This window comes from Fringilla coelebs, assembly GCF_963513975.1.
Source record: "Fringilla coelebs genome assembly, chromosome: 26".
NCBI lineage: Eukaryota > Metazoa > Chordata > Aves > Passeriformes > Fringillidae > Fringilla > Fringilla coelebs.
The window spans coordinates 4,839,861-4,867,451 of record NC_140052.1 but is presented as its reverse complement, the minus strand read 5'-3'; the positions used below and the strand labels follow the sequence as shown (position 1 = coordinate 4,867,451).

At 47.1% G+C, this 27,591-nt stretch overlaps 1 protein-coding gene across 1 annotated transcript in view; it reads right to left on the bottom strand.

The window, feature by feature from the left end:
* Positions 1–5,202: 5,202 nt before the first annotated feature.
* DPYSL2 (dihydropyrimidinase like 2) overlaps positions 5,203–27,591 on the bottom strand; it is a 42,718-nt gene continuing 20,329 nt past the window's right edge. Inside the window, exons 4-14 of the mRNA XM_084221929.1 lie at positions 25,139–25,303; positions 24,295–24,356; positions 23,146–23,226; positions 22,208–22,276; positions 18,199–18,319; positions 14,998–15,154; positions 14,697–14,838; positions 14,345–14,515; positions 11,117–11,296; positions 9,047–9,212; positions 5,203–8,056 (exon numbers count right to left, since the gene is read on the bottom strand). Of these exons, the coding sequence (XP_084078055.1) occupies positions 7,965–8,056; positions 9,047–9,212; positions 11,117–11,296; positions 14,345–14,515; positions 14,697–14,838; positions 14,998–15,154; positions 18,199–18,319; positions 22,208–22,276; positions 23,146–23,226; positions 24,295–24,356; positions 25,139–25,303 (1,406 nt within the window). The 3' untranslated portion in view covers positions 5,203–7,964. The remainder of the gene's footprint in view (positions 8,057–9,046; positions 9,213–11,116; positions 11,297–14,344; positions 14,516–14,696; positions 14,839–14,997; positions 15,155–18,198; positions 18,320–22,207; positions 22,277–23,145; positions 23,227–24,294; positions 24,357–25,138; positions 25,304–27,591) is intronic.

The following is a 27,591-nucleotide window of genomic DNA, read 5'->3' as shown; positions in this document are numbered from 1 at the left end:
AAAAACCTTCTTCAAGACCCCATTTTTGAGTTATAATCCCAAAAACTCAGAATTTCTGTAAGCAAGTCCTCAGAAAGACTTGAGCAGTTCCTGCTCTGCTCCAAGAACTTACAGCTTAAAAGAAGAAGGGCTTGATTAAAACTCTCATTGCAGTAAATTAATGGCAGCTCAGGGAAAAGAGGTTCCTACCCTCCCCCTTCCAGAAAAACTTTGCTGCTGGCATTGGTTGAGGATTTTTGCCAGAAAATTCAAGTGAATAAAGTTCTCACTGGGGTGCTGAGTCCTATCTATCACAAGCTGGAATATTTTTATTCACGTGCCTCCAATGTTATTTTGGGAGAGATTGATGAATTTAGGTGCTGTAAAAATAGTCTGCTGCAAACAAACAGTTCCCTCCCCTGGCACGCTGGAAGAAGGAAGGATGTCACCTGCAGGGACACAACCTCGGGAACACTGGGAGGGTGGGGAGGGGCTGGGATGGAATTCCCAGAGAAGCTGTGGCTGCCCCTGCATCCCTGGAAGTGTCCAAGGCCAGGTTGGATGGGGTTTGAAGCACCCTGCGGTAGTGGAAAGTGTCCCTAGTTAGAGGAAGGAGGTTGGAAAATTGATGGTGATCCCTCCAAGCCTCTCATGCTAGAAGGGTTCATCCCTGGGCCTGATTTGTGAGAGTTTTTTCACTCTGTTTCTTACACTATAAAATTCCCAGGAGATTTTAAATTTACTGCTAAACCCTGGTCACATCCCCCATGGGGGTCCCCCCAGTACCCAAGCAGTGAGGCTGCTCTGAGTTGTCAGAGGAAAAGACAAAATAAAACTGGATTAAAGCACACATGTGGGATGTTATTTCATTACACCACTGGCCCAGAGCCTGGGAGAGCTTGATCCTACCACCAGCCGGGCTTTAGGGAGGGCAGGGAATCAGAGGGGAGCAAACCACAGCAGCTTCTGAAGAGCTTTGGTCAATCCCTGGATAATTTTGGTCACAGCCATGCTGTGCCCCTGGGACCATTTCCCTTAACCAAGGGGCAACGTGGCCTGGAAAGGGAGGACACATTACACCCCATGATGTGTCTGCTCTTTCAGGTATTACCCAAAACAAGCCATTCCTGGGAGTTGCCAGGAATTTGGAACTAGGAACCTGAGTGCTGTCTAGAGCTGTGACAGTAAAATGTCATTCAGTCCTAGTCCAGGTCCCTGTTGCTGTTTGAGTTGGCACCTGGCCTGTCCTCCCTGTTTCAGAAACACCCAGGTGACATCCACCTCCTCTCTCTACCTCTCCCATTGTACATTTGCCTTTGTCCTGCAGGGAAAAAAAAAAAAAAAAAAAAAAGCCACCGGAATATTCATAAAGAAACCAGGACGTTTTCCTACTTGCTTGATGTCATTGAGGGAGAGGGGTGCAGCTGCTTTCACCTTGCTTGGACTGTTTTGCAAAAAAAATCATGCAAGAGTCTGTATAAAATCCTGTGGGGGTGGCTCTGATGGGGACAATCACTTGTAAAACTTGTTGCAGAATTCTGTGTGTAAATTAAAAAATGCTGTGATAAATATAATTCCCTATTATACTTACAGCCAAAGTTGATGGGGGGTTGGGACGAGGGGGGTGAAAGAGGTTATTTCAGATATGCATGAACCAACACTTATCAAATCCAGGACAATGTGAAATATGGTGGATTTTGGTGTTGAAAAGCATCATACAAAAATGCCAAGGCCTCTATGCTTTGGGAAAGAAGTGATGTGAACAGGAGGGAAAACGAGAGCCTCAGGAAAGGAATAAAAACTCGATTTAAACACGGGTATCTGGTGCCCTCCTGTGGAAATGAGAGGAGCGAATACCGGGTGCATTTAATGAGCAGATCCTTCTCTGCTCTAGAGCCAGGCTGGGAGAGCTGGGGGTGTTTATCTGAAGAGGACAAAGATACAGGGAGACCTCAGAGTGCCTGAAGGGGCTCCAGGAGAGATGGAGAGGGACTTAGGACGAGATATGGAGGGAAAGGACACAGGGAATGGCTTCCCACTGCCAAAGGGCAGGGTTAGGTGGGATTTTAGGAAGAAATTGTTCCCTGTGAAAATGGTGAGGGGCGAGGATGGATTTCCCAGAGAAGCTGTGGCTGCCCCTGGATCCCTGGAAGTGTCCAAGGCCAGGTTTGGGATAGTGGTAGATGTCCTGGCCCATGGCAGAGGGTGGGATTGGGTGAGTTTTGAGGGTCCTTCCAACCCAAACCCGGTCCATGATTTCCTGATATCAGTTGTTTTCATCATTCCATGGAACACAGCCCCAGGAGGTGGGGGAAGGATGGCTCTGGAGATGAGTCCCCAGGTTCCAAGAGATCCCAGAGAACAGCCCCACACATCTCAGGGGGTCTTCCTTTTATTGTGGGAATGCAGAATAAGAACTGATGACAAGAGATGCAAAGCAGGCCAGTTCAGATCAGAAGCAGAGAAAAATGAACAATGAAGATGATTAATCTGTGGAATAAATTACTAAGGGATTTCCTACCATTTGAGGCTTGTCACGTCAACACTGGAAGGCACTCACCAAGTTTTAGTAGTTAATGGTCAAAAAAATGCTGGTGGAAAAAACAACACATTCAAGCATGGAGTGGTAAATCCACAGCTGGAGTGCCAGAGCTGGAAGTCAGTCGCAGTTTACAGGAATTAGCAGAGGGCACCTCCTCTGGCCTCGGTTATAGCAGAGAAAAAAGAATTTCCTCTAATTGCTTACTTTATCTCTTTAATGAAGGGAACTCTGTCCCACCCCTAGCCATGGGCAAGGACACCTGCCCTTGTCCCAGGTTGCTCCAAGCCCTGTCCAGCCTGGCCTTGGACACTTCCAGGGATGGGACAACCACAGCTTCTCTAGGAATTCCATCCCACCCCTCACCATGCTCACAGCGAGGAATTTCTTCTCAATATTCCATCTACCCTACCTCTGCCAATGGAAAAGCCATTCCCCCTTGTCCTGGCACTCCAGGCCCTTGTCAAAAGTCCTTCTCCAGATCTCTTGAAAGTCTAGGGGTTCTTTGATGTAATAAATTGATGGGTAAAGTTTATCACTTGCTCTGTATCTGATTTGAGACAAGTGTCCTGTGAGGCTTTAACAATAAGAGAACACTCAGGTGATTCATATCTCTTTAACATTGAAACACCCTCTAATATATGAATATAACTGACAGGATGTATGTGTGTGTCTGACACCCTGATTTTTTAAGATTTTCTAAGCCTTCTGATGTTGACATTGTTGTGGCGAACTTTCTCACACACTTTCTGTAAGTAACTCATTGTTACACATTCTTTTATGAAGGAGGAGAAATTTGATGGACTGTTGGTTTGTCCAGTGTCATTGGAGAGGTGGCACTGTCACTCTGCAATCCACTGTCACTTTTGGAAAACTATAAATGTTGGAGTCAGAAAATAAACTTCCCTTTTTCTCTTCACCTTGAGAGCAGCGATGTGCGCCTATGTTCTTTCATGTTCCATAGCGACACGCGTCACGTCACAGTAATCATAAGCCCTGTGCATGTTCCACATTTATTACATCCTACATCATTCCCGAGATGATCCATGTGCCTTTTCCTTTCTCCATGTCCTGCTGCCACCTGATGGCGCTGAGCAAAACAGATCCTAAAGCTTCTATAGTACAGTGACATTTATTGTTCTGCCACCAAGGGATAAATCAGGCTGCATTGTCCCCATCTCTGATAACTAACACTTCCTGTTCCAGGTCAGAGTCACATTCATCATCTACTTTATCTCTTCTTCTCTCAGCCACAGAATACTCCACCGATGTTAAGGTCAGATTAAATCTAATTTGGGCTTTACACAATGGGCTGGCAGAGAACCAAATTAGCACCTATTAACGAGTTGTGGGCTGCCAGATCGGGAATTACCTGGATTAAGGGGCTGACCAAATACAACTATTCCTGTGCTCCTGTGCAGCACCAAATCAGGGCTGCCCCACTGACCTGAATAGCCTCCAGAGCTTGCTCCCTGCCTCAGTCCCCCAGTACATGTTGGATTTCGATCTGGCTGTTGGCAATTCTTCCTGACCTCAAAACCTTCTCTACTCTGCCAGTTCCAACAGTTTCCCTGAGTCCCTGACATTTATTTCCTCAGGAAGAGGCTTTTTCCATTCCAATTCAGGTGCTGGAGGAAAAAATTAATGATAGAATAAAACCAAATGAAGGCTCTGCAGGTGTGTGTGTTAACTGAGTACAGATGAATACATCTTTCACTGGGATATTATGGTTGGGATCAGCTGATGAATCCTACATGCAGCTACCCACCAACACTGCTCCATGGGACCTGATTGCACAGATAGTAATATTTCATTTATGATGCCAGTAGCCAAATAGCAGCATGTCACTGGTGCCAGAGGCAGGATCCTCATGTTAACCAGAAGACTCTTTACCAGGGCATGACTATTGAACCCTTCACAGAATAAGGAAAAGCCACTCTCTGGGGTGCCAGGTTTAAAGTTGTGTGAAGGAAGCTCAATGCATTTCACAGAGTGCCCCAACATTTGTGTTTGTTCAGATGAGGAACAAAGTCAGTCACAAACTTCAGCTGTGCTCAGATTTGGGGGAAGATCCCCCAGAGGGCTGAGCTGGTGGGTGTAGGAATGCAGCATCCAACATTCTGAGCAGCTGACATGGACACTTGTCCCTGTGACAGGGAAATCCAAGCACCATCACCCCAAGTTCCACTGGCGTATTTCCTGTAAATCCCAAGCACCAGCACCCCAAGTTCCACTGGAGTTGTTCCAGCCAGCTCCAACTCTTCCCCACTCAGCTGCTATTTACAACTGTGCTTTTTCCCCATTTCTTGGCTGGCAGAAGGTCCAAGCAGATCCACACTGGAGGGCGGAGAGCTATGCCGATACTTTAAGGGGCTTTTGCTCACATTCCAGCAGTGATCCGTGCAGTGCAGAGCCAGGATTTTTCAGGCAACTGTCTTTGCTTTGCCAAATGCTGTTTTAAACAAAGTGCCCTCAGCTACAGCTCACTTTCTCCAAAGGAAATGACTCTATGGCCCATCAATTCACCATTACCATCACCATGGGAGTTCCTCTCCAGCTCTGCCCCTGCTCATCTCCACATCAGCCCACCCCTGGTTTTCAGGGCTGTTTGTCCCTGCTGAAAGCAACAGCCCAGAACACAGTGACACACAACACGCAGCGCCTTGAGACACAGGTGCACCTACTGAAACAACAACATTTTGTCTTTATTAGGAGTTCCCATGGTAATATAACACAGAGTTCTTAAGGAATAAAACACAAGACTTGGGGTTGGGATGGGGGGTTGTTTTTGCCATTGAGACAATGGTCAAATATCAGTACTCCTCTTTGTCTACACACATGATCAGCTTTAGCACTTACAGCTCCTCCACTCATGGTTCACAATCACAAATCCAAGGGTTAAATCCAGCTAGTATTAAATCCTACTTTTTTCTTTTATTATTTTTAGAGCTTCAAGTCACTGCGGTTAATTAATGAATTCATTAAGTCATCATCTTTTTTTTTTTAAGCATTTACATATGACATTCATTAAACAGACACAAAGCGGACGAGCTCTCACAGAAAAAACATGCTTACATAGCCTGCAAAAAACTTTTTTTTGTGTTTTTTTTCCTTTCCTTTTCAAGAACAAATTAAAATTTAACAAGTTATCATGAGTCAGTGAAGGAAAAAAAAAAAGGAAGACTTAAGTGAATACTGAAGAGCCGCAAGTGTTTCGTAGAATTGAAACGGATCCACAATTCTTTTTTTTTCCCCAACTCATTCAAATTGATTTTAACATACAGGTGACAAAGAAAAAAATTTTAAAATTAAAATAGCTGCAATATATATATTAAGTTCCTGGATTACTTAACAAACAAAGTGCAAACTCTTTATGTAAAACTAGAAAACCCAGGAGTTGAACCTAAATGCAAAATGTGTAGAGGAATATGGCAAAGTTTTTCTAAACTTTCGTGTTCAAAGGGGCCTAAAGAGTTTAGGTGCTGCAGCTGGGAGGGTTTGGGTAGCTAAGTGGCTTCCAGACACTTTTCAAATCCCAGCATTGATACCTCCTAACAACAAATTTGGTACTCATTTCTTGAAAGCCTTCATATATATATATATATATATATATATATATATATATATATGTATATGTATATATATATATGTTTTTTTCCTAAAAGAACCTATAAACACTATTTAAGAAAATGCAACCATGGAAAAACAAGGTTGATGGAGGTGGCAAAGCACAAAGAGAAGAGGGAGCAGAAGATCAGCCAAGTGCCAGGGCAGGCAGACAGTGGAGGCAATGCTGTGGTAATAAAAGCTCTCTGTGCTAAGACAAGTCCTTGGGACTGCTGAGCCCTCCAGCTCTGCCTAAGTGGGGATCTGATGGTGCAGGTTTATCCTCCATGTCCCCAAACCAAGAAGCCTCCAGTCCCAGAGCTACCAGACCTTCAATCCCAGAGGGTGGTTAAACACCCAGACCCTGCTGGCTGCCCCAAAGCTGAGGCATTCCTTTAAGGACCACTGATGGTGTCTCAAATCCTACGCATGTGAGGCTGGGTGGGGAACAGCCAGGCCTTCCCGTGGGGATGTGCAGGATTCCTGCAGGGCTGGGTAGCTGTGACATTCGTACAAGAGATTCTCAGCTGCTGGGGACCCAGCCAGCTCCCAGTTACAGCAGCTGGGCCTGGACTGGAATTGCCACAGGTGCTCAGCACACACTCCCTGACTGCCCTTTGAGAGCTAAAGATAAACCCTCAAAGCTTTAAATAAGCTCTCCTTGATGGCCAGGGAGGGAGTTGCTGCTACAAAAACCTTTTAAGCAATGTGTTGCTCTTTGCCCACAGCTCCCTGTCCATACCCACCTTCAGGGACAGAAGAAAAACTAATTGCTACAAACTCTTCCAGATACTCCATCCCAGCAGTTCAGATGGTGTCCAGCTCCTCTGTTTGCACCAGCTCATGACCTGATGGACTGAAGATCCGTTGGACCTGCTCCATGCCCTTACTGCAGCTACGTGACAAGAAATGGCTGGAAAATGCAACTCAGGGACACCTGAAGTAGGAGAGTGGCAGTGGCAGTGACACTGGCGGGAGTCTGTGACTTGGATGAGGTTCGGGAAGAACAGGGAGAGTCCCAGTTCTCAGATAAGGCTTCGTAAACACAATGATACAAACATATTGAAAACACACACACACAAACATTAAAAAAAAAGTTTCCTCAAGGACCTAATTTGCAGCAAAATCCAGAAGAAAAAAAGAAAGCAAGGAAAAACCAACTGAACAGAATGGAAGCCCCCAAGGATTCTGGCTCAGCCACTGGCTGGGGTGATGTTCTCTGCCATTTCTAGTGCTGGGTCCTGTTTCTCTCTCCTGGCAGCATCTAGTGACCTCATTACTGGTGGTGAAAAATGGCCACAGACAGGCTGGGATTCCTGTCCCTTCGTGCTTGCCTAGCTAATTCTGCTGGTACACAGAATCCTACAGAATATCCAGTTTAAAACCCTTGAACTACTCTTCTGCTTGACATTAAAAAAAAAAAAAGCTTTTTCTATGCATTTATTTTTATATCTTTCTTTTTTTTGTGTGTGTGTGTGTCTTGAAGGCAGCTCCTGGGAAATTCACTTTATCCTTCCTTTACTAAAAGAAAGATGCTGAATAGGACAGAGACCATGTATTTCAAATACCCTCTTTACATTTACTCTTTCATGTCAGAGGTGTCAAAACATGGTTTATTTCTTTAAATGTGTAAGGGGCTGGGGGGGGCGGGGGGGAAGTGCGAGGGGTTGGTGAAGATGAGGAAGGAACCTGAGGGGACTGAAAGAGGCGCTTTTACTTCAGCCCCTCCCCACACTGGGTGCCCGCAGTAACTGTCACAGGCTCTAAAAGAATCAAAAAGGGTCTCCAGGTGCCCCGGTCCCCCCAGGGTGTACCCGGTGGGCACAGGAGGGTTTGGTCCTTAGCCCAAGCTGGTGATGTTGGCACGGCCGCCCGGCGGGGCCACGATGCGCTGGGTCGTGCGGCGTGGGATGTTGTCATCAATCTGTGCCCCTGTGGGAGAGAGAGGAGGAGTCACCAACTCTGCCAGCCTTTAAAATCCATGTGGGTGTGGCACTTTGACACTGCCTTCATGGTTGGATTTGCTCTTAGAAGGCTTTTCCGGCCTAAACCATTCTGTGATTCTGTCTTTGGAGGAAAAGCCTTCACTGGCCTGCACTGCCTTAATTCTGCTGAAACCTGTTCTGCCCTGAGCACCTGAAGCACCCAGCCCTGCACAGGTAAGAGTTGGATGAATGATTATCCCTTAGTCAGCTTTCCTATCCCTTTCTATAGTCTGCCCTTCTTGCAACTGGAGCACCTGCTGAGAAATCAAATCTTCCACATCCCAGATCCACAGCTGCTCTCAGCTGGCAAAGTTCTCCTGAAGTTTGTGTTATCTTAAAAAAAAAAAAAGGATTTTTTGCTATAGCCTCTTAAAACTGGAAAATTCCCATTTCTAAACACAGTTGGAATGGTCTCAAGCTGAAGGAGGGCAGAGTTAGATGACATATTGGGAAGAAATTCCTCCCTGTGAGGGTGGGGAGGGGCTGGGGTGAAATCCACAGAAGGGGTGTGACTGCTCCATCCCTGGAAGTGCCAAAGGCCAGGTTGGATGCAGCTTGGAGCAACCTGGGAGAGTGGAAGATGTCCCTGCCCATGGCAGGGGGTGGGAATGAATGGGCTTTAAGGTCTCTTCCCACCCAAACTATTCCAGGATTCTACGATCTGCCCCCTGTAGACAGCCAGCCGAGGACTGAGCCCAGAATACACTGGAGTGCTCAACATTCATGTGACATCATGAGAAGAAGAAGGAATTTAGGACAGCTCCTGTACTGCTCTTCCTCCTCCCTAAAGGGAAAAGCTCACAGCTAAAATCCCCCCACAGCCTCTCTCATTCCATCCCTATTCCAGCAGAATGAACGCAGAGCACGGGAGCACAAACCAGCCGCGATTTCAGTGCAATAAATCACTCAGCAATAAATCATTCCCAAAATCACATACCAGACAAGCTGAACCCAGACTGGTGCAGGTTCCTCACGGGTGGTGCCTGCTGTTTGGCAGGAGAGGTCTTGGCTGAGGACGCTGGTGTGACCGTTTTGGGTGTCACCGACACCTCACAGACTGGGCCGTCGTAGAGGCCTCGGGGCACGCCCCGCAGCTCAGCCAGCTGCAGGGAGAGAGGGCAACACTGCCTCAAAACACAGCTACAGCACACCTTAAAACACAGCCACAACACAGCCCAACAGCTGTCCAGATGTGGCTCAGCCAGTGACACACATTTCAGGATTGGTTGCTGGTAAGAGAATTTGAAACACACAGCATCTCCTCTGTACTCGTCCCTGGGGAGCTGCTCTCTATCTATATTTATTTTGTATCTCTATCTAGATTTTATCTAACTATTTTACATCTATATTATAACCATATCTATATCTATATATCTATATCTTTATATCTGCAACATATTTATATCTGTTTTACACCTACATCTATATCATGTCTATTTCTATTTAATACCTAGCTCTATCTGTATTACATATATATCTATTTTATATCTCTATTATATAATATCTATATGTTTATATCTTTATCTGTATTGCATCTACATCTATTCCTATTTTATAGCCATATCTATATAAAACATATCTGTCTCTCTGTCCAACCCAAATAGTTTTGCAGCAAACAACTATTTTCCTACAAGCTAAAACCAATGTTTGTGCAGCTCAATATCTTTCATGATGGAGAGTTGAGGGGGTCTGTGTTCTTGGGCACCCACAAAGGCGCCTTGGCAATATGGACTTGGCTGCTCTGCACTCCCAAAAACCCCCACTTTTGGATCATCCTTGCTGTGCAGTACTGTGAGCTGGGAACAGCATACGTTCCTACTTTGGCTCTAGATTTTTGTGCAGGACAAGATGCCTACTAATTAGTATGTGACATGGAATGTGCTATGGCTCCAGCCAGTCTGTCCCCTGCCCCAAAGGTGCTGTCCTTTAATGATCCCAACCTACTTGCCACTGGATTAAAGGCTCCTGACAGGTCTCAAATGCCCCTTATGACTCATCCCTAAAAAGCCAAGCAGTGCTGAAGTGGAGCCAGGCTGGCTTCAATGGCCAGCCCTGGAGCTGCAGATTGGGGTAAATGCAATTATTCCAGTTCAGATGCTGCCCAATTGGATTTATAGGTCAGACATGTATTTCTGTGGGACTACACAGCAGAAACCAGGGATCTCTTCTCCATGGGGCTAAATTATGCCAGGCTGTAATTTTGATAACTTGCAATTTCTTCAAAAGAACAATCAAAGAAAGATGATTTGCAAGGACTGGGAGGATCACTTGCGGCCAGCAGAACCAACAAAAGTTGTCCAGGAGAGGGCAACACTTCAAACAGCAAAATAATTTCTCCCCAGAAATTATTTCATCTAGAAATAAACTCCTTCAATTCTCAGCAACTGAGTCCAGTGTGATCTCCCCTGCCAGGCAAATTCAGGCATATCAAAAGACAGGTTCAGTTTTGAATGGGTGCATTTTACAGAATCACTTTCCAACTATTTTAGCCTCTTAAAAATAGAACATTGTTCCTTTTAAGCAGTCTGTAGGCTGTGCCTGTGACTCACTAGTCACCAGACAAGAGCATCTGATCATATCTGGCAGAAGGAAAAGCAGCATAACATATCTGTAACAATAAATTACAATTCTAAATTGCTGTTGAGAGCTTTCATATACAAATGCTAATGATAACTTCTCCTGGCACCCCTGTGACAGGAGAAACCTGGTGGGTTCTGGGTAGTTTGACTCATGGCAAAATTCGAGGGTTCCTGGACACATTTTCAGTTTGGCTGTCCTTAGACAGAGAAAAATTAAAACGTGCAGAAAACCCAAGCTCAATCCAAAGTATATTCCTGTAATGACTTGAGTGAACAGCAAAAATGAAAGAGGAATGAGACAAATGTGGCTCCCATCCAGGGAACAGCAGTGTGGCCTGAGCCAGGGGACAGCATCGGTTTTTCCAGCCACTTTAACTCGGTGTTGTCAGAGGGAGAGAACAAATGTGCAGCCAACCATGGACACTCACCCTGCTCCTTGCTTTGATTCGCTTGTACACGAAGTCAGGGAAGGGTTTCCTGGGGATGTACCTCCCAGAGCCCTCCGTGACGTGGAGATTGCCATCCTCCAGCACGATCTTGCCCTGGCTGATCACCACCAGGGGAGAGCCACGGCACTCCATGCCCTCGAAGATATTGTACTCCAGAGACTGCAATGAGAAAACCAGCACATAAGGCAGACATATTCACCCAGCACAGCCCACTGGGCTTTAATTAGCAATAACTGGCCATGCTAATTGCCAAAATTTTAAGGACAGATGGAAGCAAACTCAACAGTGTTTACCTGAGCTGTATTTGCTGTGATTTAATAAAGGCTGCTCTTAATTATCAGTCTAACTTTAGGGGTTTATTAATGCAAAATTTCCATTGAAATAAGGTTCATAAAGAATCTCAGAATGGTTTGGGCTGTAAGGGACCTTAAGTTTATCCCATTCCACCCCCTGCCATGGGTTGGGACACTTTCCACTAGATCCAGTTGCTCCAAGCTGCATCCATCCTGGCCTTTGACACTTCCAGGGAGGGAGCAGCCACAGCTTCTCTGAGGAAGAGAAAAAACAATTTCAAGTGAGAGCCTCCCTGTTTAAATATATTTAGGCACCTATGTCTGTTGAGCTGTGGGCAGATTTAGGAGCCACAGAAAGCTTTATATGAGCTTCCTACTAAGAATAATAATTCTGAAAAATCTGTATTTCAAACCAGCGTTTTGGTTGATGGGTCAGGGACTGGGACAATCTCATTTTATTTTAATGGGATTACTCATCCTCAATTAACTGGATTGGAAACATCACACCATGGAAAAAAGGCAAGTTTGAAAGAAATCACTGCAAACGTGAAGCATCCTGGAATGAGATGCCCTGCAACTGTGTTATTTGGGGACTGTTACTCTAGTGACTACCTCTGAGTCAAATGCAGGTCTTTTTTACCGAGTTAATGATGGAGTTTGCCCTGGAAGTGTGTTGTAAGTATGGGCAGGCCTGAGTGCAGCTTTGCAATTAGCCAGACCAGTGGTTAAACCGAGTCTGAACCAGGTCCAGCCTGAAAAAAACTGGGGTGGTAAAGGAGAAGGCTGGGTCAGAAGCTTATGGATTAGGCTACTTCCAAGAACAACACCACCTCCCTCTGAAGCTCCCGATGTTTCCTCGCCAGAGAGTGGCAAGAGCATTGCGAATTCTTGGAAAATATCCGTAAGTTGCTCGAACATTTCAAAAAGGAGCAATCATCCAAGGCCACATAATCAGAGGGTGTCCCTGCGCCTGACTGTCAAGGGGCCTTTTGTTTTCTGCTTGGCCAAACCAGGATATCTGGACTCCAAGGGCATCACTTGTATCAGTTTCTCCTCTAACACAAGGCATCGTGAGACCCAAAAAATTACAGACTTTCAGAATCATTACGGTTGGGAAAGAGCTCCAAGGTCACTGAGTCCAAGCTGTGCCTGATTCCTACCTTGTCACTGGCCCAGAGCACTGAGTGCCATGTCCAGACTGCCTTCCTTGGACACCTCCAGGGACAAGGACTCCAAACCTCCCTGGGCAGCCCCTTCCAATGTCTAAACACCCTTTCATGGAGAAATTCCTCCTGATGTAGCTTCAGGTGTGACACCAGGTACAATAGGCAAAGCAATGACAGGGGACAAGGTCAGAGACGTGTTTGTAAGCAAACAAGCTGGGATTGCTCAGCTTTTCAAACTCTTGGGAATGAGAGCCCTTCATCCTCAATGCTCTTGACACAGCTTAAGGGTGCAGCCTTTAGCCACAGCTGAATGCTGGGGCCTCTGACACACTGTCAGGGTTTTGGGGGATCTGCAGCTCTCAGCAGACAAAAATACTTCTGAATGGAGCTGGTTTTCCTTTGTCTAGCCCAGATCCATGGCAAAATCACAGAAGCAATCCTGACTGCACTTGGGCATATCCACAAAAGAGAAAGTCCATGAGTTCTGTGTCAGGAAACTGAAAGAGCCCAGTTCATTTCCCAAAGACAACAGCCACTAAATAGAAATTACTTTCAAGCACTCCACCCAAAAAACTTCCAGCTCTCTGAGCTATTCATAAGTCCAGGTTCAGACCATGAATTCTGGCACCTAAAAGCAGTGAGTTCCTGGGTTCCCTCTTCTTAAGTCATTCCTCTCCAGATTGGAAGGAGTCTGGAAGCACCTAAGGTGACTGAAGTGACCAGACTCCTGGAACTCCTCTGTCAGAAGCCTAAGCAGAGGCAAGATGAAGCGAAACTGTCTGTGACCAATTCTGACAAAGAGTTCAGTCACAGGGAAGAGAACCAAACCTTTAAAAAAATGATGTTTCCTTGTGAATGTGCCCAGGGATCCAAGTGTGGAAGAAAATTTTGTTCCTTCAGCTCCAGAGTGAATGAAAGCATTCATGGGAAAGAAGAACAAGCAGGTTTTTTTTTCCCAGGGAAAGATTCCATAGGTTCATGGTCAGCAGCGAAACAAGTTGTCAACAAATGCAAACAGTGGCTGCTTTCTCTGAGACAGGGCTTGAATGTCACAGGCAGACTCTAGCCAGGCCCCTGCACTGGAACCATTCTGCAAATTCCCATAGGCCGTGACAGCTTGGTAACTGCAGGGGCCAGGTGTAAGGCATGGGACTCAGCAAAAGTGTCCCTAAGAGTGCCACTACTGCAGAAGCTAACAGTGACAAGCTGCAGAAGAGCTTAGGGGAAGGTCTGGTTGTTTGGGGTACTGCCCTTTGCGAACTAATGTGGGGGCGACCACCACGAAAATCCTGACTCCACACACATGTGCCAGATCAGTAGGTCATATAAATCCACTCAGACCCCAGATCTGAGCCAGATTTCCAGAAAAAGTGTCCGTGAGCTTATAACATTTCAGTGAAAAGGGGCAGTTCCCATTCCCACCACTGGCAAGCCCGGATGTCATAAACAACACATTGTCCTAAGAGGCCTCTCCATATTTTAGAGGATTTAAAGAGCTTTCTGTGAGCTCAGATCTATGCACCCAACACTCAGGAAGAGCAGACGTGCTCCCTGCTCCAGGGGAATCCACGTGATTTCAGATGGACACATCCTGTTCACACAACTGAGCTCCAGAGCGAGACCAGAGAGGGCTTCAGGCGCAGGGAAAATGAGCCCTGAGCTGTCCCAAGCCCCCCTTGCTGGCAGCACTGCCTGGCACTGAGGAAGAGAGGGGAAAGGAAGTAGGGAATGGTAGGGAACATCCTTACTATGTTGTGAGTCTTGGCAGAGATTGTCTTGACGCTGTCAGGATCCCAGATGACCAGGTCGGCGTCAGAGCCCACGGCGATGCGGCCCTTCCGCGGGTACAGGTTGAAGATTTTGGCTGCGTTTGTGCTGGTCACAGCCACGAACTGGTTCTCGTCCATCTTGCCAGTCACCTGGGGGAACACCACAGGAGTCACTGCATGAGCCAGCTGGCAGTGCAGCAGATTCCCAAGGATCTCCACAGGAGTAAAAACACCAAGTGGAAGGACCATGACAAGAAAATAACACGTTCCTGCAGCTCCTTCCACTCTCAATATCCACCTGAAGTGTAAACCCATGACAGGTGTGACCTACCACAGCCTTATCCCAGATGATGGACATCCTCTCCTCAGTGCCATTGGTTCCTTCAGGGATCAGGGTGAAGTTGTCCTTCCCAACAGCTTTCTGAGCAGTGTTGAAGGTGCAGTGGGCACTGCCAGTCACTTGGAGGTCTCCACTGGAAGAAAAACAAAAGGTATTCAAGATATTTTACTGTAACACAAATGCTCTTGAAGGTAAAATAGCTTTTTGCTTGCTGGCATGAACATCCCTTATTTTATCACCCATTTTCTCATGATGAATCACATGTTGTTTGAGCACAGAAAGCTCTACTCACCAGGACAGTAGTGAGTTGAGAAAATCAGGAGTGGTTGGGTCAGGACTCAGTGGTGGGGATGTAACAAAAGCTGCTGCCTTTGCCCAGTTCTTGCTCCAGTAATGGGATCCATCAGTGCCCAGGCTGGCTGTGATGGGCTCTCCATACACCACAGTGCCTGTGGGACAGGGACACACATAAACCTTCTGTGATGCCAAGGAATGTGCACTTCCAGCCTGGCTTCCTGACAGAAAGCATCCTCCTGGGAAAGGACACGTGCTGCAGGGCTGCCTGGTACTTCCTCTGAAGCATTAAATAAAGATATCGCTACTGACCAGAGCTGGGAGCAGCAAAATGTGTACAACCCTTTACACAACTGCAGAGGTTGGCACTGATTAATTGTTCTTGAAATGGTTACTGTAAAGATTCATTTTATTGTTTATATTCATTTTATTATTTATTAATCCGGAGCCAAGAAGTTTGGAAGAACCTGAGAGCAACTGCAAGGGAGTGAGGAGATTCAGTCTGATCTAGAAGAGATGTGCAAGAAAAAGAATTTTAAAAGGAGTTTTTATAAATTATAGTATGAATTAAAGACCTTCTAACAAGGCCAGGTTTCTTGGAGTAGGGTCTGTGCATAGACTAGGTGGGAGAAAACTCCCAGCAGGAAAGTTTTTCTGCATACAAAGAAAACTCATCACAGGGGAAATATCAGAGCTCCTGGTTCACAAATGCAATGCAAGGGAACTCTGTCATCCCCTCAAGGCATACAGCAAATCTGTGGCAGAACTGGGAAATGGAACTGCATCTCCTGACTGTCCAGTGCGCTCAACACCAGTGCATCCTTCCTCCTCATTAACATTTTTGGAACCACATGAAGGAACAGCAGATCCTTAAGGCCAGGATACTCTGCAAGCTGGAATGTACCAGCACCATCTGCACACCAAGCACATGCTGCAACTTCAAAAGCAGCACGAGCTGGCAGTCCCAGGGATCTGTTTACCAAATGCAACCTCGCCAAAATCTGCTCTGTGCCCACCCACCTGCCTCCCCAAGCACTTCATGGGTTTGGATCTGCCTACCAAAGATATGGGCAGCTGAGATGCCAACCCTAAATACTTCGGTCAGGAAATATGGGCAGAGGGACAACCAGAGCTGGTCAGCAGGGTCTCACACCTCACCACGCAGAGTGACAAGACAGAGTATTTCTTTCACTATATTGCCAGAGCTACTGTTACATCTCTGGGGTCTCAAGACAGCTGGGAAAGAGCCTACTAGCTGAGGCAGGACGATGATTAACTGGCTCCATGCTGCTCCCAGGACCCTGCTGACGCAGGAGGTCCAGGAACAGCCTTTGCTAGAGAGTTTCCAGGAGCAAAGGAAGAAGCTCCCTGACATCACTGGCCACAAATAGGGTTCTGAAATCAAAACAAGGCCAAACACATGCTGGCTATTAACGGGAGGCCTCTTGTGGTCTAGCACATTGGGGATATTGTTCTGCAGGGAGTGATGTTTCCGGGTCCCAGATCTGCCAGCCACAGAGTCTGCAGGGAATCTCCTCCATACAAAAGCCACTGGGAACATCTGGCTTTAAATAATGTCTGTTCTTTGCCATTAAGCAAATCAATCCTTGGATTGATTGTTTTTGCCTTGGATAGTCTTCGGTTATGTTTCCTCTATTGTTTGGGAGGGCAAGACCAGTGCGTGTGGCCCTTCTCAGTTACTGCACAGCATTTAACTTGAGTTGTTTGAATAAAGGAACAGAGGATGGGGCACCATTTATACTCCAAATTTCTCTTAATAAGGAGAAAACACATTCTGAATGAAAACTGCGTGTTTTGGCTTGCTCAGGAGACTGAGTGAAGTTATCCCTGTGGATCATTCATCTGGGACAATCCCAGCACGTGTCACAGGGTAACATCCACCGAAGCCAAGTTGTGTTTTATGGCTTTCTATGATCCAGGTGTGTGGTCCCTCATCCCAAAGCCCCACTCCACTTGGTCTCAGGACACTGAGTATAGCAAGAAGGTGCTTCTATTGATGCTCCACCTTTGTGAGGCACACACCTTCAATATTTTTATCTGGAAAAGAGAAGAGAGACCTCCCTGGCTCTCAGGATACAACTGCACTACGACATCAAGTTCTTTCCTGGGGGGATGCAGCATGCAGCCACATTGATAGGTCAATGCATCTTCCTTCAGGATGATCCCCTCCGATGGAGCTGGGAGAGAAAGATTTACTCCAAACGGCTTGAGCTGCTTTCACAGACAGCCTTGAAAATCAGTCCTCACCAATTCCTTTTACAGGAATCACGGGACCAAAGTACTTCCGAGCTGATGCACAAACACCAATCTGTTTGCTGGAAATCAGCTCCTCTGGCATCAAACACCCAGATGGAAAGTGATGTCATTTGTATACCCATCCAGGCTTATTTAGGCTGCAGAAAATTAAATCCAAGCCTTGTGAGGAAAGAAGGGGGTAAATCATCCCTCCTGGTTACTCACCCAACCTGAGCAGCTTTAAATAGAAGTGAAAGGTTTAGTCACAGGATGAAGCGGCAGACAGCACTCACTCTGTGGGCAATCCTGACTGCTTGAGGGCCAGGCAACAGGGGCAGGGCTTGGGGGAAGCTCCTTCATCCCTCAGAGCAGTTCAGCTCCCTCACAAGCCTCAGTCAGAAAGGAGAGACACGAGCAGCAGCATCCACAGCAGATCTGCTTCTTGCAGCATCCCCAGGCAGAGTTATCAGAGGCAGTTGCAATTCCCAAACCTAACCCAGCCTGCTGGTTCTCATCCCTGCACGCATGTCAGGCTATGAGTTACACCCCATGGAAAGCATCTATTCCACAAGCAAGAAGCACAGCAGGCAGCTGGAACTGGTGAGCCTTTTTGGCTACTCCAGCTAAATACAACAGGGCTTGTGAGTCAAGAACTCCGTCAGGAATCAGTGCTGACCCCAGAAAGTGCGGCAGAAAGCACCAAGGGAAAACAAAAGCAGCTGGAATGAGGACCCAGTTGCAGTCTCCAGGGGAATTCACTACATGGAAAGAGCATGGATTGACTCTGTGATATCATGAAGGCACATGGCTTGGCGGGGGAGGATGAGTGTGAATAGACAAGTTCAGGACTGAGTGTTGGAAATGAAAAAGAAACCTTTCCTGTAGGGATGAAGCTGATGTTGGCAGGAGCTGAAGAACATGAGCTAAGGAGGAAATAACTTACCCTTTTTCCTGGCTTGAGCAATGACATCAGCAGCACTTTTGCTCATCACCTTGGTGATGTACAGGGGGCAGTTGGTCTGGTTGGCAATGGTTATTGCCCGGTTCACAGCCTCCGCCTCCACCTGAGAAACAGAGGCAGCAGCCGGTCAGGGACACCCAACAGCACCCTACTCATCCTCAGAAATCACAGACCCTGCTCTCCCAGAAAACAAGGAGTGACAAGGCATTTCCCACCTCTGTGCCTGAAAAGGCACAGCGTAATCACAGCAGGTACATGACATCAACCTGCAGTTCCCTCTCATTACCACCTTTTCTCCCAGGCCACTTCAGAGCCCCTCTGCTGAACTAAAACAACACTCCGGGTGCTCAGGGTCAGAATGATTCAGCCCCTTCTTTAACCTAGATAAAAATAAGCAACTAAATGTTGACTCAACAGACCTGCTCCTGCTCCAGCCCATCTAGAAGGGAGATGCTGCACCACATACTCTGGTAAACCACATTTGCAAACAAGCCTCCTAAATTGTACCCTTCACTACAATCTCTGGCTTGGGATCTGAGAGAGTGTGAACTACTCCATAAATGAGCTGCTTTTCCTTGCATGTGTACAGAGAATTAACCTCAGCCAAACTGAGGGTCACGTTGTAACTGCAGTCCCAGGGTGATGGGCATCGCTCTGATTTTATGGATCACACATCCTAATCAAAGGATCCAGGGACAGACTGAGCAGCTGGGTAATGCTCACTGTGCCTCCTGCCAGCAATGCCACAGACATCTTCCAAGTGAACAACAGAGGAAACAAACCCAGAGCAATCCCCACCAGATTCCCCGATGCAAGAGGCTCCCAGAACCTCTCCCATGGACTCTGATGGCATTGGCAAACACTCAGCACTTGTGAAAATCTGCTCTGCCGTGACTGATCAGAGCCCAAGTGCCTCAAATCATCATCACCTGTCCCAGAATACATTGCCCAGGCACGTTGTGTCTCATTCCTGGAAGTGTCCAAGGCCAGGCTGGATGGGGCTCGGAGCATCCTGGAATAGCGGAAGGTGTCCCTGCCCTTGGCAGGAGTGGGACTGAGTGGGCTTGGAGATCCTTTCCAACCCAAATCACTCTGGGATTCTGTGACTGCTGGCTGTCAACACTGTGCTTGGAGGAAAAGAACCACCAGCCTAGGGACAGCTCTGCTCATGCCAGCAATGCCACCACTTGCACCCATGCCCTGTTTGCAGCCAGAATGCTCCAGGAAAGCAACAGCCAGGAGTTTTTACAGCAAACCAGCCCCCCAGAGTCAGCAGGGCTCTCTCTGGGATGCAAAGGGTTACAGCCCCTGGTACTGGATGCTCACAAGGGGGTATTTTCTCACCCAGATGCCCCAGACATATGGGAAAGGCTGTGAGGGAGGGTTTTGTTCCAGGATGTTGAACCCAAAGTGTCACAGCCAGCAGCACTCACAAAGGCTGAAAGGAGGAGCCAAGAAAAGACCAGTTGTCCCTCCTGAGAGACAAGGGGAGGACTCAGACAGGCCAGAGCTTCCAGGCCATGGCCTCCCTTTGCAAACTCCTCATTAGAGCGGGTCTGTGCACAGCTCTGCCTCTGCAGCACCTGGGAACCACATTTCCACTCTGTGCCTCAGTTTCCCTGCAGGCAAAGCAGAGGTGAAACAACACACACCTCCAAACTTTTGGGCAGAAGGCGTTTGAGCAACTGTGAAGCAGCAGGAGAATATTTTCTGAACAAGGCTGCTGAATTCCTGCCTTGTGCCCAGATGCTATGGTGACAGGCATATAACAATAATCCAACAAGTAGTCCAAAGGGGAATGTTTGCAATTACCAGGATGCATTAGAAGCCCTAGCACAGCAGTTCTCGTGGAAAAAAAACCAAAACAAAATAAAACAATGACATTTCCTGGAGCATTTCAACTGCTTGTGCTTCCAGAATTTTTGTGGCTGAAATAAAAACAAAAAAAATGATGGATTGCTCTGAAAAGTCATCACAGAATGAACTGAGCTGTGAGTGGGATAGTTTTCCAGAAAGTGATGGGTGAGGCTGACTTGGGATGGTGTTGTCTTAACTCAGGCCCTGTTTTCTGGCTGGAATAACGTGCTGAATGCTGAGGTGAGCAAAGCTAAACCCCCGAGTCAGCAGTGAAACTTAAGCCCCAGTTTGAGCCTCCTGCCAGCCTGGGAATTCAGATGCGTGCACTCCGAGACACAAGTGCATGTGGCCAGCCCCTGAATGCTTCATTTTGATGTATTCTACCTGAAATGATTAGGAGTTTTGAGTTAATAAATGTTTTAGATTTGCTCAGCAACTCCTGCTGGTTTGCTGTAGATGGAGTTCTGAATGACAGAGCTGTCCAGACAGATGCCAACCATCCTTAGGACAGGCTTTGCATTCCCTGCAGGACAGCAGGAAAAGCCAACTCTAGTGTCAACAGCACCCCAGAGAGATACAACAAACATCCACTTTGCTGAAGTCAACAGGAATTGGGGACCTGCTACCACCCTTGGAATCTGGCCTCTATCAGCAGCCAGCCCAAGGGGAGCTGGATGTTTTTAAAAGCACAGAGTCACTCCCACGCTGCAGAAAGGGGGAGGAGGGAAGCAGATGACATCGTTTCCTGCTCTGTTTCCTATGACTTTCAAGGCGGAGAATGTTGGACCAAACGCTCCCCAAGCCTGGCAGAGCACAGCTGAGTTCAGCTGCACAGAGGCTGCCCCATATGACATCAGGGAGAGGCTTCACTGAGCCTCATCTGCAGCAGCCACATGTCCTCAGGCTGCCTTTTTCCTCCCTGCACTGAGGCAGAGCACAGTCCTGCACAGATTAACAATCCATCCACACCTGGGAACCACACAACTCACACTTTAAAGCTCCTGCTCCATGAAGGATGAGCTCTTAAACAGCCAGACACAACTTGGCTGGTTTGATGTCCAAATCCTTTAAGTAAGAGCAGCATTCCTTCGAAAACAAATTGAACTCCATGAAGTGTCACACCAGCATCTGTTCCCATTCCCCTGATGCATGCCAAAAAATATGTTAAAAAAACACAAATTGGATGAGTGACTGGAAAGCTCGGTGCAAAGTGTTTGCTCACAATTTCAGGAAGCAAAAGATTCCAGCTCTGGGAGCCACACACAGATTCTGTGTTCTGCAGGGATTCACTTACAAGTGGAGCTTTTTTTTTTCCCCAGGCAACAGAATGATTTATGTTCCTACTGAACTGCCTCTGGATGCTGTTTGTTGGAATCCAGGGGAGGAAATGCAGAGTAAGCACGAGGGGCATGTGTGGATGATCTCACACCCCCAGCTCCCAGCTGCCACATCTGGAAGGCAGCAAAGCCCCAGGATCTTGGAGGAAGAAAAAGAGCTGCTTGTACAGAACAGATGAACCCCACAAATCCGGAATGCCACAGTGAGGTGTCCAGCTTGGAGACAGTGAAGGACTGTGAGTGAAGAATGCAATGGGAACCAACCTCAAAGGCAAAGTTTTAAGGCTTTTTAAAACTTCTGGGATTTATTTCAAAGGCTTAGAGGGATTGGAGTGCTCATCCCTGGAGAAATCCACGGGGAAATATGAAGGGTAACTATATTAAAGTGCTGCACAAAGGCCTGAGCATGACCTCCTCTCTCTGGTACATATTTTCCGTGCCTTCAGCAAACCACTTCATCCATTGCTGTAAAAACCCCCACCCCACTGGTAAAATTTCATCAGAATATCAAATATCGCAGTAATGGAAGCTATGGAAGTACCTAAAACAATGTTAGGATTTGGGCATATATTAAAAAATTCTGCTAATTCACTGGAAGTCTGACAAAATAATGACCAAGAGAGAAGCCCAAGACACTAGACCTAGAAAGGACAGTAGCAGAATTCTACCAACATAACCCCAAATGTAGAAAAATCCTGTTTCCAGCCACATTCATCCCAACATGAAGTACTTAATGGCAATGCAGAGATGTTACAAACTGGGGAGGGGAGGAAATGCAAAGGCAGGGGAGTTCTTACCTCTTCAGGTCTGCTCAACACATGCCCTTCAGGGCCTGTGATCCCCAGCTCCAGGATCCTTTGCTGCTCCTAAGGCAGAGAAGAAAAAAGAGCACGGATGAGATTTAAACCAACAGGGAAATTTTCTTGCAGTACACACAGCTATTGGAAAGGGGCATGAGTGAGATCCTGAGCATCTGTGCTGGCTAAAAATCACATGGGGTTTTGCATAAGGGCCCTGCAAGAAAGTCCTGTCCAACTCCCCTTGCTGAGAATAACCAGAGCTTACAAAACCTTGCTGATTTGTTCACAGGAGGTCAAGGAAACCTTTTATTTGGATTCGCTTCACACTGGGCTCATAGCCCCTCGACTTTCAGCACTCATTTGCATCTATAAAATCATCTTTAAGATGTGGCAAAATGATAATTCATGGAAAAAATTGTCCTGCAACTGGGCTCAAGGACTGGGGTGGGCTCTTGCCCAGCCAAAGAACACAGAAATCCTCTGGGTGCTTGAGACACAGTGTACAAAACGAGCTGGAGATAAGATTAAATTGAATACATTATTAACATTTCTCCCTTGCTGCTGTTTGAAGGATAAACAGACCCCAAACATCAGCACCCTATGTACTGTATGAAGCTACATCCCTTCCCACTCCCCCTCTTCTTATTTCCTGCAGAACAATTTGTTCCACACAGTGACAGTCACACACAGCTTTTCACTTTTGGGGAGAGAGGCAGAGATGCCCAATATCCACCCCAGACTGTAAGCTGCCACAAAAACCTATTTTATCAGTCTCAAAGGGGTTAAAAACTGCTGCACAGCCCCACTCACACCCTTGACACAGCCATGCCATGCTCTCAAAAGCTTGGGTGGCTCTCAGTTTGCAAAGAAGGAGTCAGAATTTCAACCCCTCCCAGCATTTGAAGCCAATAACTGAGAGAACAAACAGGCCATACCTCAGCAATGATGTCACCGTTCTCAGCATGCACTTGGGCTGTGGCGCCAATGTCCCGGATCACACTCAGGACCTCGTAAATCTGGGGGACAGATAACACACATCACAACAAGAACGCACCTGTTGGGAAGGCCACACCCCAGATCCCCAGAGAAAACAGAATTTTGCAGAGGAGAAAAGAGAAAGAGAAGCACTAAGCAATATAAGATGTGGTTTGCTGGAGAGGTGCAAACCATTTTCATGTCTATCACTGAATTTCCCAATTGTATAGTTGGATGCTGCTGATGTGGCAAAGAAGGATTATCCAGTGGCAGGTTTGGAGTATGGGAGGAAGAAACAGCAACAACTCAAGCCCCACAGCTGGATGATTTTAAAGGACTTGCAGAGTTGTACTTGTTTGATGTCTCATTTACTGGTGCCTGGCACGAAAAACATCCCTTATATCTGAGTGGTGGGGGCATGTTCTCCATGGAAATCCAGCATCTGGAGGTAGGAGCAGTGTGACTTCCCACTCCAGTCTGAGAGGGCTCAGGTCCAGTAACCCCCAACTGGCGCCATCAATGCTCCCTCATCAAAATGTTTGTAGAGCCCTCAGAGATAACTCACACACCAACACTCCCAGGCATTCCTCTCCTCCCACACCTTCAGAAACATAAACTGCTCCTCTGAACGGCTAAATGTGCCTGAATGTGCCCACCACAACAGCAAAAAGGAGGGCAATTAACTCCTTTCTAAGGTCCCAGTGATTCTACCACCAAAAAAACACCTCTGGACCAGGATCAGTTTTAGCTTCTAAACAGAATAATTATAATTAGCCCAGAGATCTCCTGTCCTGCCCTGTGCAGAGGCATAAAGCAGCAATTCATAGAACTGCCACTGCTTCTACCCCAAAGGAGCTAGGAAAAAACCTCTGACCTCTCAAAATGAGAGTTTTACCATTGCTTCCCTCAGCCAAGCCTTTCAGGGTTTGCTGTTGGTAAGGTTTTGGTTTTAATTAAAAATATATTCACAGCAGAGCTATGGGTGCTGTTGCCAATCTTAGGTACTGTAACACACGCAAAGATTGGAACCAGGATAGAGTGCCAGATCCCAGGATATTGAATTTAAACACTAATTTGTGACAAATTAAACACAAAGGCTTCCTTCCTACCTGAGAATCACTGAGCTGAAAGCGATCTTTGAAAGCCATGTACACCAAGAAGGAATTCACACCTGGGGGAAAGAGAGCACATTGCAGTAAAGCCATGGACTACAATCCCTAAATCAGCACCCAGGAATAATTCCATGAATTCACTATAGGAGGTTGAGGAACAAAATAAAAGCAAAAATGGATCTCACACAAAAGCAGAGACTGGGCCTGTATGGTTGATCCCCCTCACCCTCCAGGGAGAACAATGGGAAATCTGTGTCTGTGACGTGTCCAAACTGACCCTGACTGATCCTAAGCTGGCTTTTCCTCTCCAGCCTTTGGAACCACTAAAAGCTCTCGCCCAGCATGTGTGGGAAGCTCCCATTATGGCACAAAATGCTGGGTTTTGAAACTACAAACAGGATGGAAAATTACTCCAGCCTGAGGATGAAATGCCAAGGGTAAATAGAGGGAAAACCTATGAGGTTGTTTTACTCAGCTCTTCACTTTTAGCATCCAGGGCTGGATTGGTCCTCCTGGGGCTCCTATTTCCCTTGTTTACAGCACTTTAATGGCTGCAGGTAACATCAAGGGCACTGATGAACCCAAAGGACCTTCACTGGACACAGGAGCTGCTCTGCATGGGAAAAGCAGGAGATTCACCTCTGGAAAAACACAGCTGCAACACCAGTGTACCCCAACCCCTGAGCCCTCTGCAATCCCAACTGACCAAACCTTCTCAAGGAGCCAGAATGGGCCTAGACCAGCTTTATTGGGATATAAAAGCAAAATACTGCATGAGAGACAGCCCTAAATAATAGGGGATCCCGAAAAACAAGGAGGGACAAGGCTTCCCTGAGCTTACCATGATCTTTAACTAGAGCTTCCATCTCCTCCTGGACACCTTTATGCCACTCAGTGATGTCCACGTGCAGGGAGTAGTCGCAGCAGGATTTGCTGTCTGCCCACTCTCGCCACTGGTCGAACGCTGTCAGCAAACTGGTCCCAGGCTCGGGAACCACATGGTCAACTGGGAAGGACAACCAAAGCACTGGTAAATTGCTGGTGCAGAAGCTTTCCTGGGTGCCCAGGACAGCAAGCACAGCTGTGCAGGGGCTGCTGCAAAATCAAGGCATCCTCTTTCCCCTTAAAATATTTCTAAGTTTGCAGTTTCTCAGTGGTTTCTAGAGAATGCAGCCGTGGAAGTCGATTATGGAGCAGCAGCTGAAGGAAAATGAGTTGTTTTTACAACCTGTTTACTACAGCTGCTGGTGCTACACATCCCAACCAGGAGCACCTTCCAGAGGATTGCAGGAAGCAGGACCAACAATGTGTGGTTGGAGCGATCTCTCTGACACTGAGAAGGTCCTGCTGCCTCTGGCACCTGCTTAGTTTGATCCTCACACCAAACCCAGCAGCAACTGGATTCACAGGCAGCTGCAGCTGCAGGACAGCCTCAATGGGTGATGCAAGGGACCTGGATCTGAAGGCTCAGTGTTCCTGGTTTTTTATTTGAGCACATGGAGCCTCTGAGATGTTCAAAAGACACAGTGAAATAAAAAAAAAGCAAGTCAGCATCTCCAGTACTGAACTGAGAGAATAGGAAAAGCCTGTGCGATTTCAGGGGCCACAAACTGGGAAGCACTGCTGGGGAGGAGGAGAGGGTCCGGCTTGATTCTACGTTAAAACACACAGAAAAATAAAAAGTTGCTTCAATTATCAGCAGAGAAATCCCAGCAGCTTTTTTTTTAACTTCATGGTGACAATCAGGGCTGCTCTAAGTCACAGCTGGGATCAGAGACAGAGCCCCTGGGTTCCACTCACCCCCCGGGCAGAACAAAGCTTTGCTTTACCCCCACACAGACACAGCAGCCAAGATTTACTGGTTTTGCACTGCCTAAAGAACCAGATTCACACTGGGAAAGGCAGCCCAGCTCTCCTGAGCAGCCACGAGCCTCAGTCACCAAAGTCAGCAGAGACCTCTCAGCTGCCTGAGCTGCGCACACACTGCAGAAAGCCCAGAGCTCACCCAAAACATCATCCCTGCTGCAAAACTCCACCCACCCTCTCCCCTTTGCACAGGGAGATAGCTTAGAATATTTCTGCTGTCCAAGAGGCTTTTCCCCTGGAAGCATCACACCAAGGCAAGGACACAATATGCACATCCTTACTGCCTTGGCAGCTGCAGCTTCCACCAGCTCAGGGCTGCAGGAGTGGCTGGGGGTCTCTGTCTTTGTTCCCCCCGTACCCATCACAGAAATCTGTGCTATGAGTGAAAACTTGGAAATTTGCCTCTTGTCTGGCACCACACCAAGGATGTGCTTTTCACCATCACTGCAAAAAGCAGCCTAAATATAATCAGACAACAAACTGACCTGTTTCAAAAAAAATAATCCAATTTCTCTTCCATGATCCGCTCCACCCCAGTGGTGAGAAACCTTCCACTAACTTCCAGCCTGAATTGTTTCAGGGGCCAGTACAGAGCCCTTGTTGCTCTATCAAAGTTAATTTTTAGTTTAAGTAGAATGAACAACAAGGAGAATAATAACATTCCCTTTGCTTTTCCAATGGAATGTAGAGAAAGCCCAGGTTTACACAAATGTCTAATTAAAAAGTCAAAAAAAAAGTCCATTTAATCTCTAACACATCACAGGAATAAATCCATCTCCACTTGAGACTAAAGACACCCTCAGAGCTCTGTCAGCCCCAAGATGATGGACGGGTTGTGGGCATTGGGAAATCGTGCCTGGAGGCACCAAGGGGTTAACACAGAGTCCTCAAAGCCCAGCACTGAGCCCCTGGGAATGCTCTGGAGCTCCCAGGAATGACTGTGTTGTGAGAGATCAGACCTTTATCACCTCGCTTCATGCACTGCCCAAGGATGACAGATGGGATTTTTTGGAGGCAGTGGAAGCAGGGGTAAGGGAGCTCTGTCAGCTCTCTGACAAAGCCAAACCACAGCTGGCTGCCATAAGGGTCAGGCATGGAAGTGCTGGTGCAAGTGTGCAGGAAAGCCAGCTCCAGGGGTTGGGAATATCTCCTGTGGCAGCTCCCCTGAGCTCCCTGACAGACAAATCACTCTCTAGCCCCTTCAAAACACAGCACATTTTTTCTCTACAGTAGCTCTGCCAGGCAAACATCAGTGAACAACCACTTCCATCCACATGGAAGAACTCAGCAGTAAAGCAGCCTGAGAGTGCAAGGGAAGCGACAGCCTTCACACCCTGGGACTGAATTGGTCTGAAGAGACTCAGGGGAAGGAGCCAGCAGAGCACACCAAGAGGCAGTCATGGTGACAGGGACATCCCTGGAGAGGGG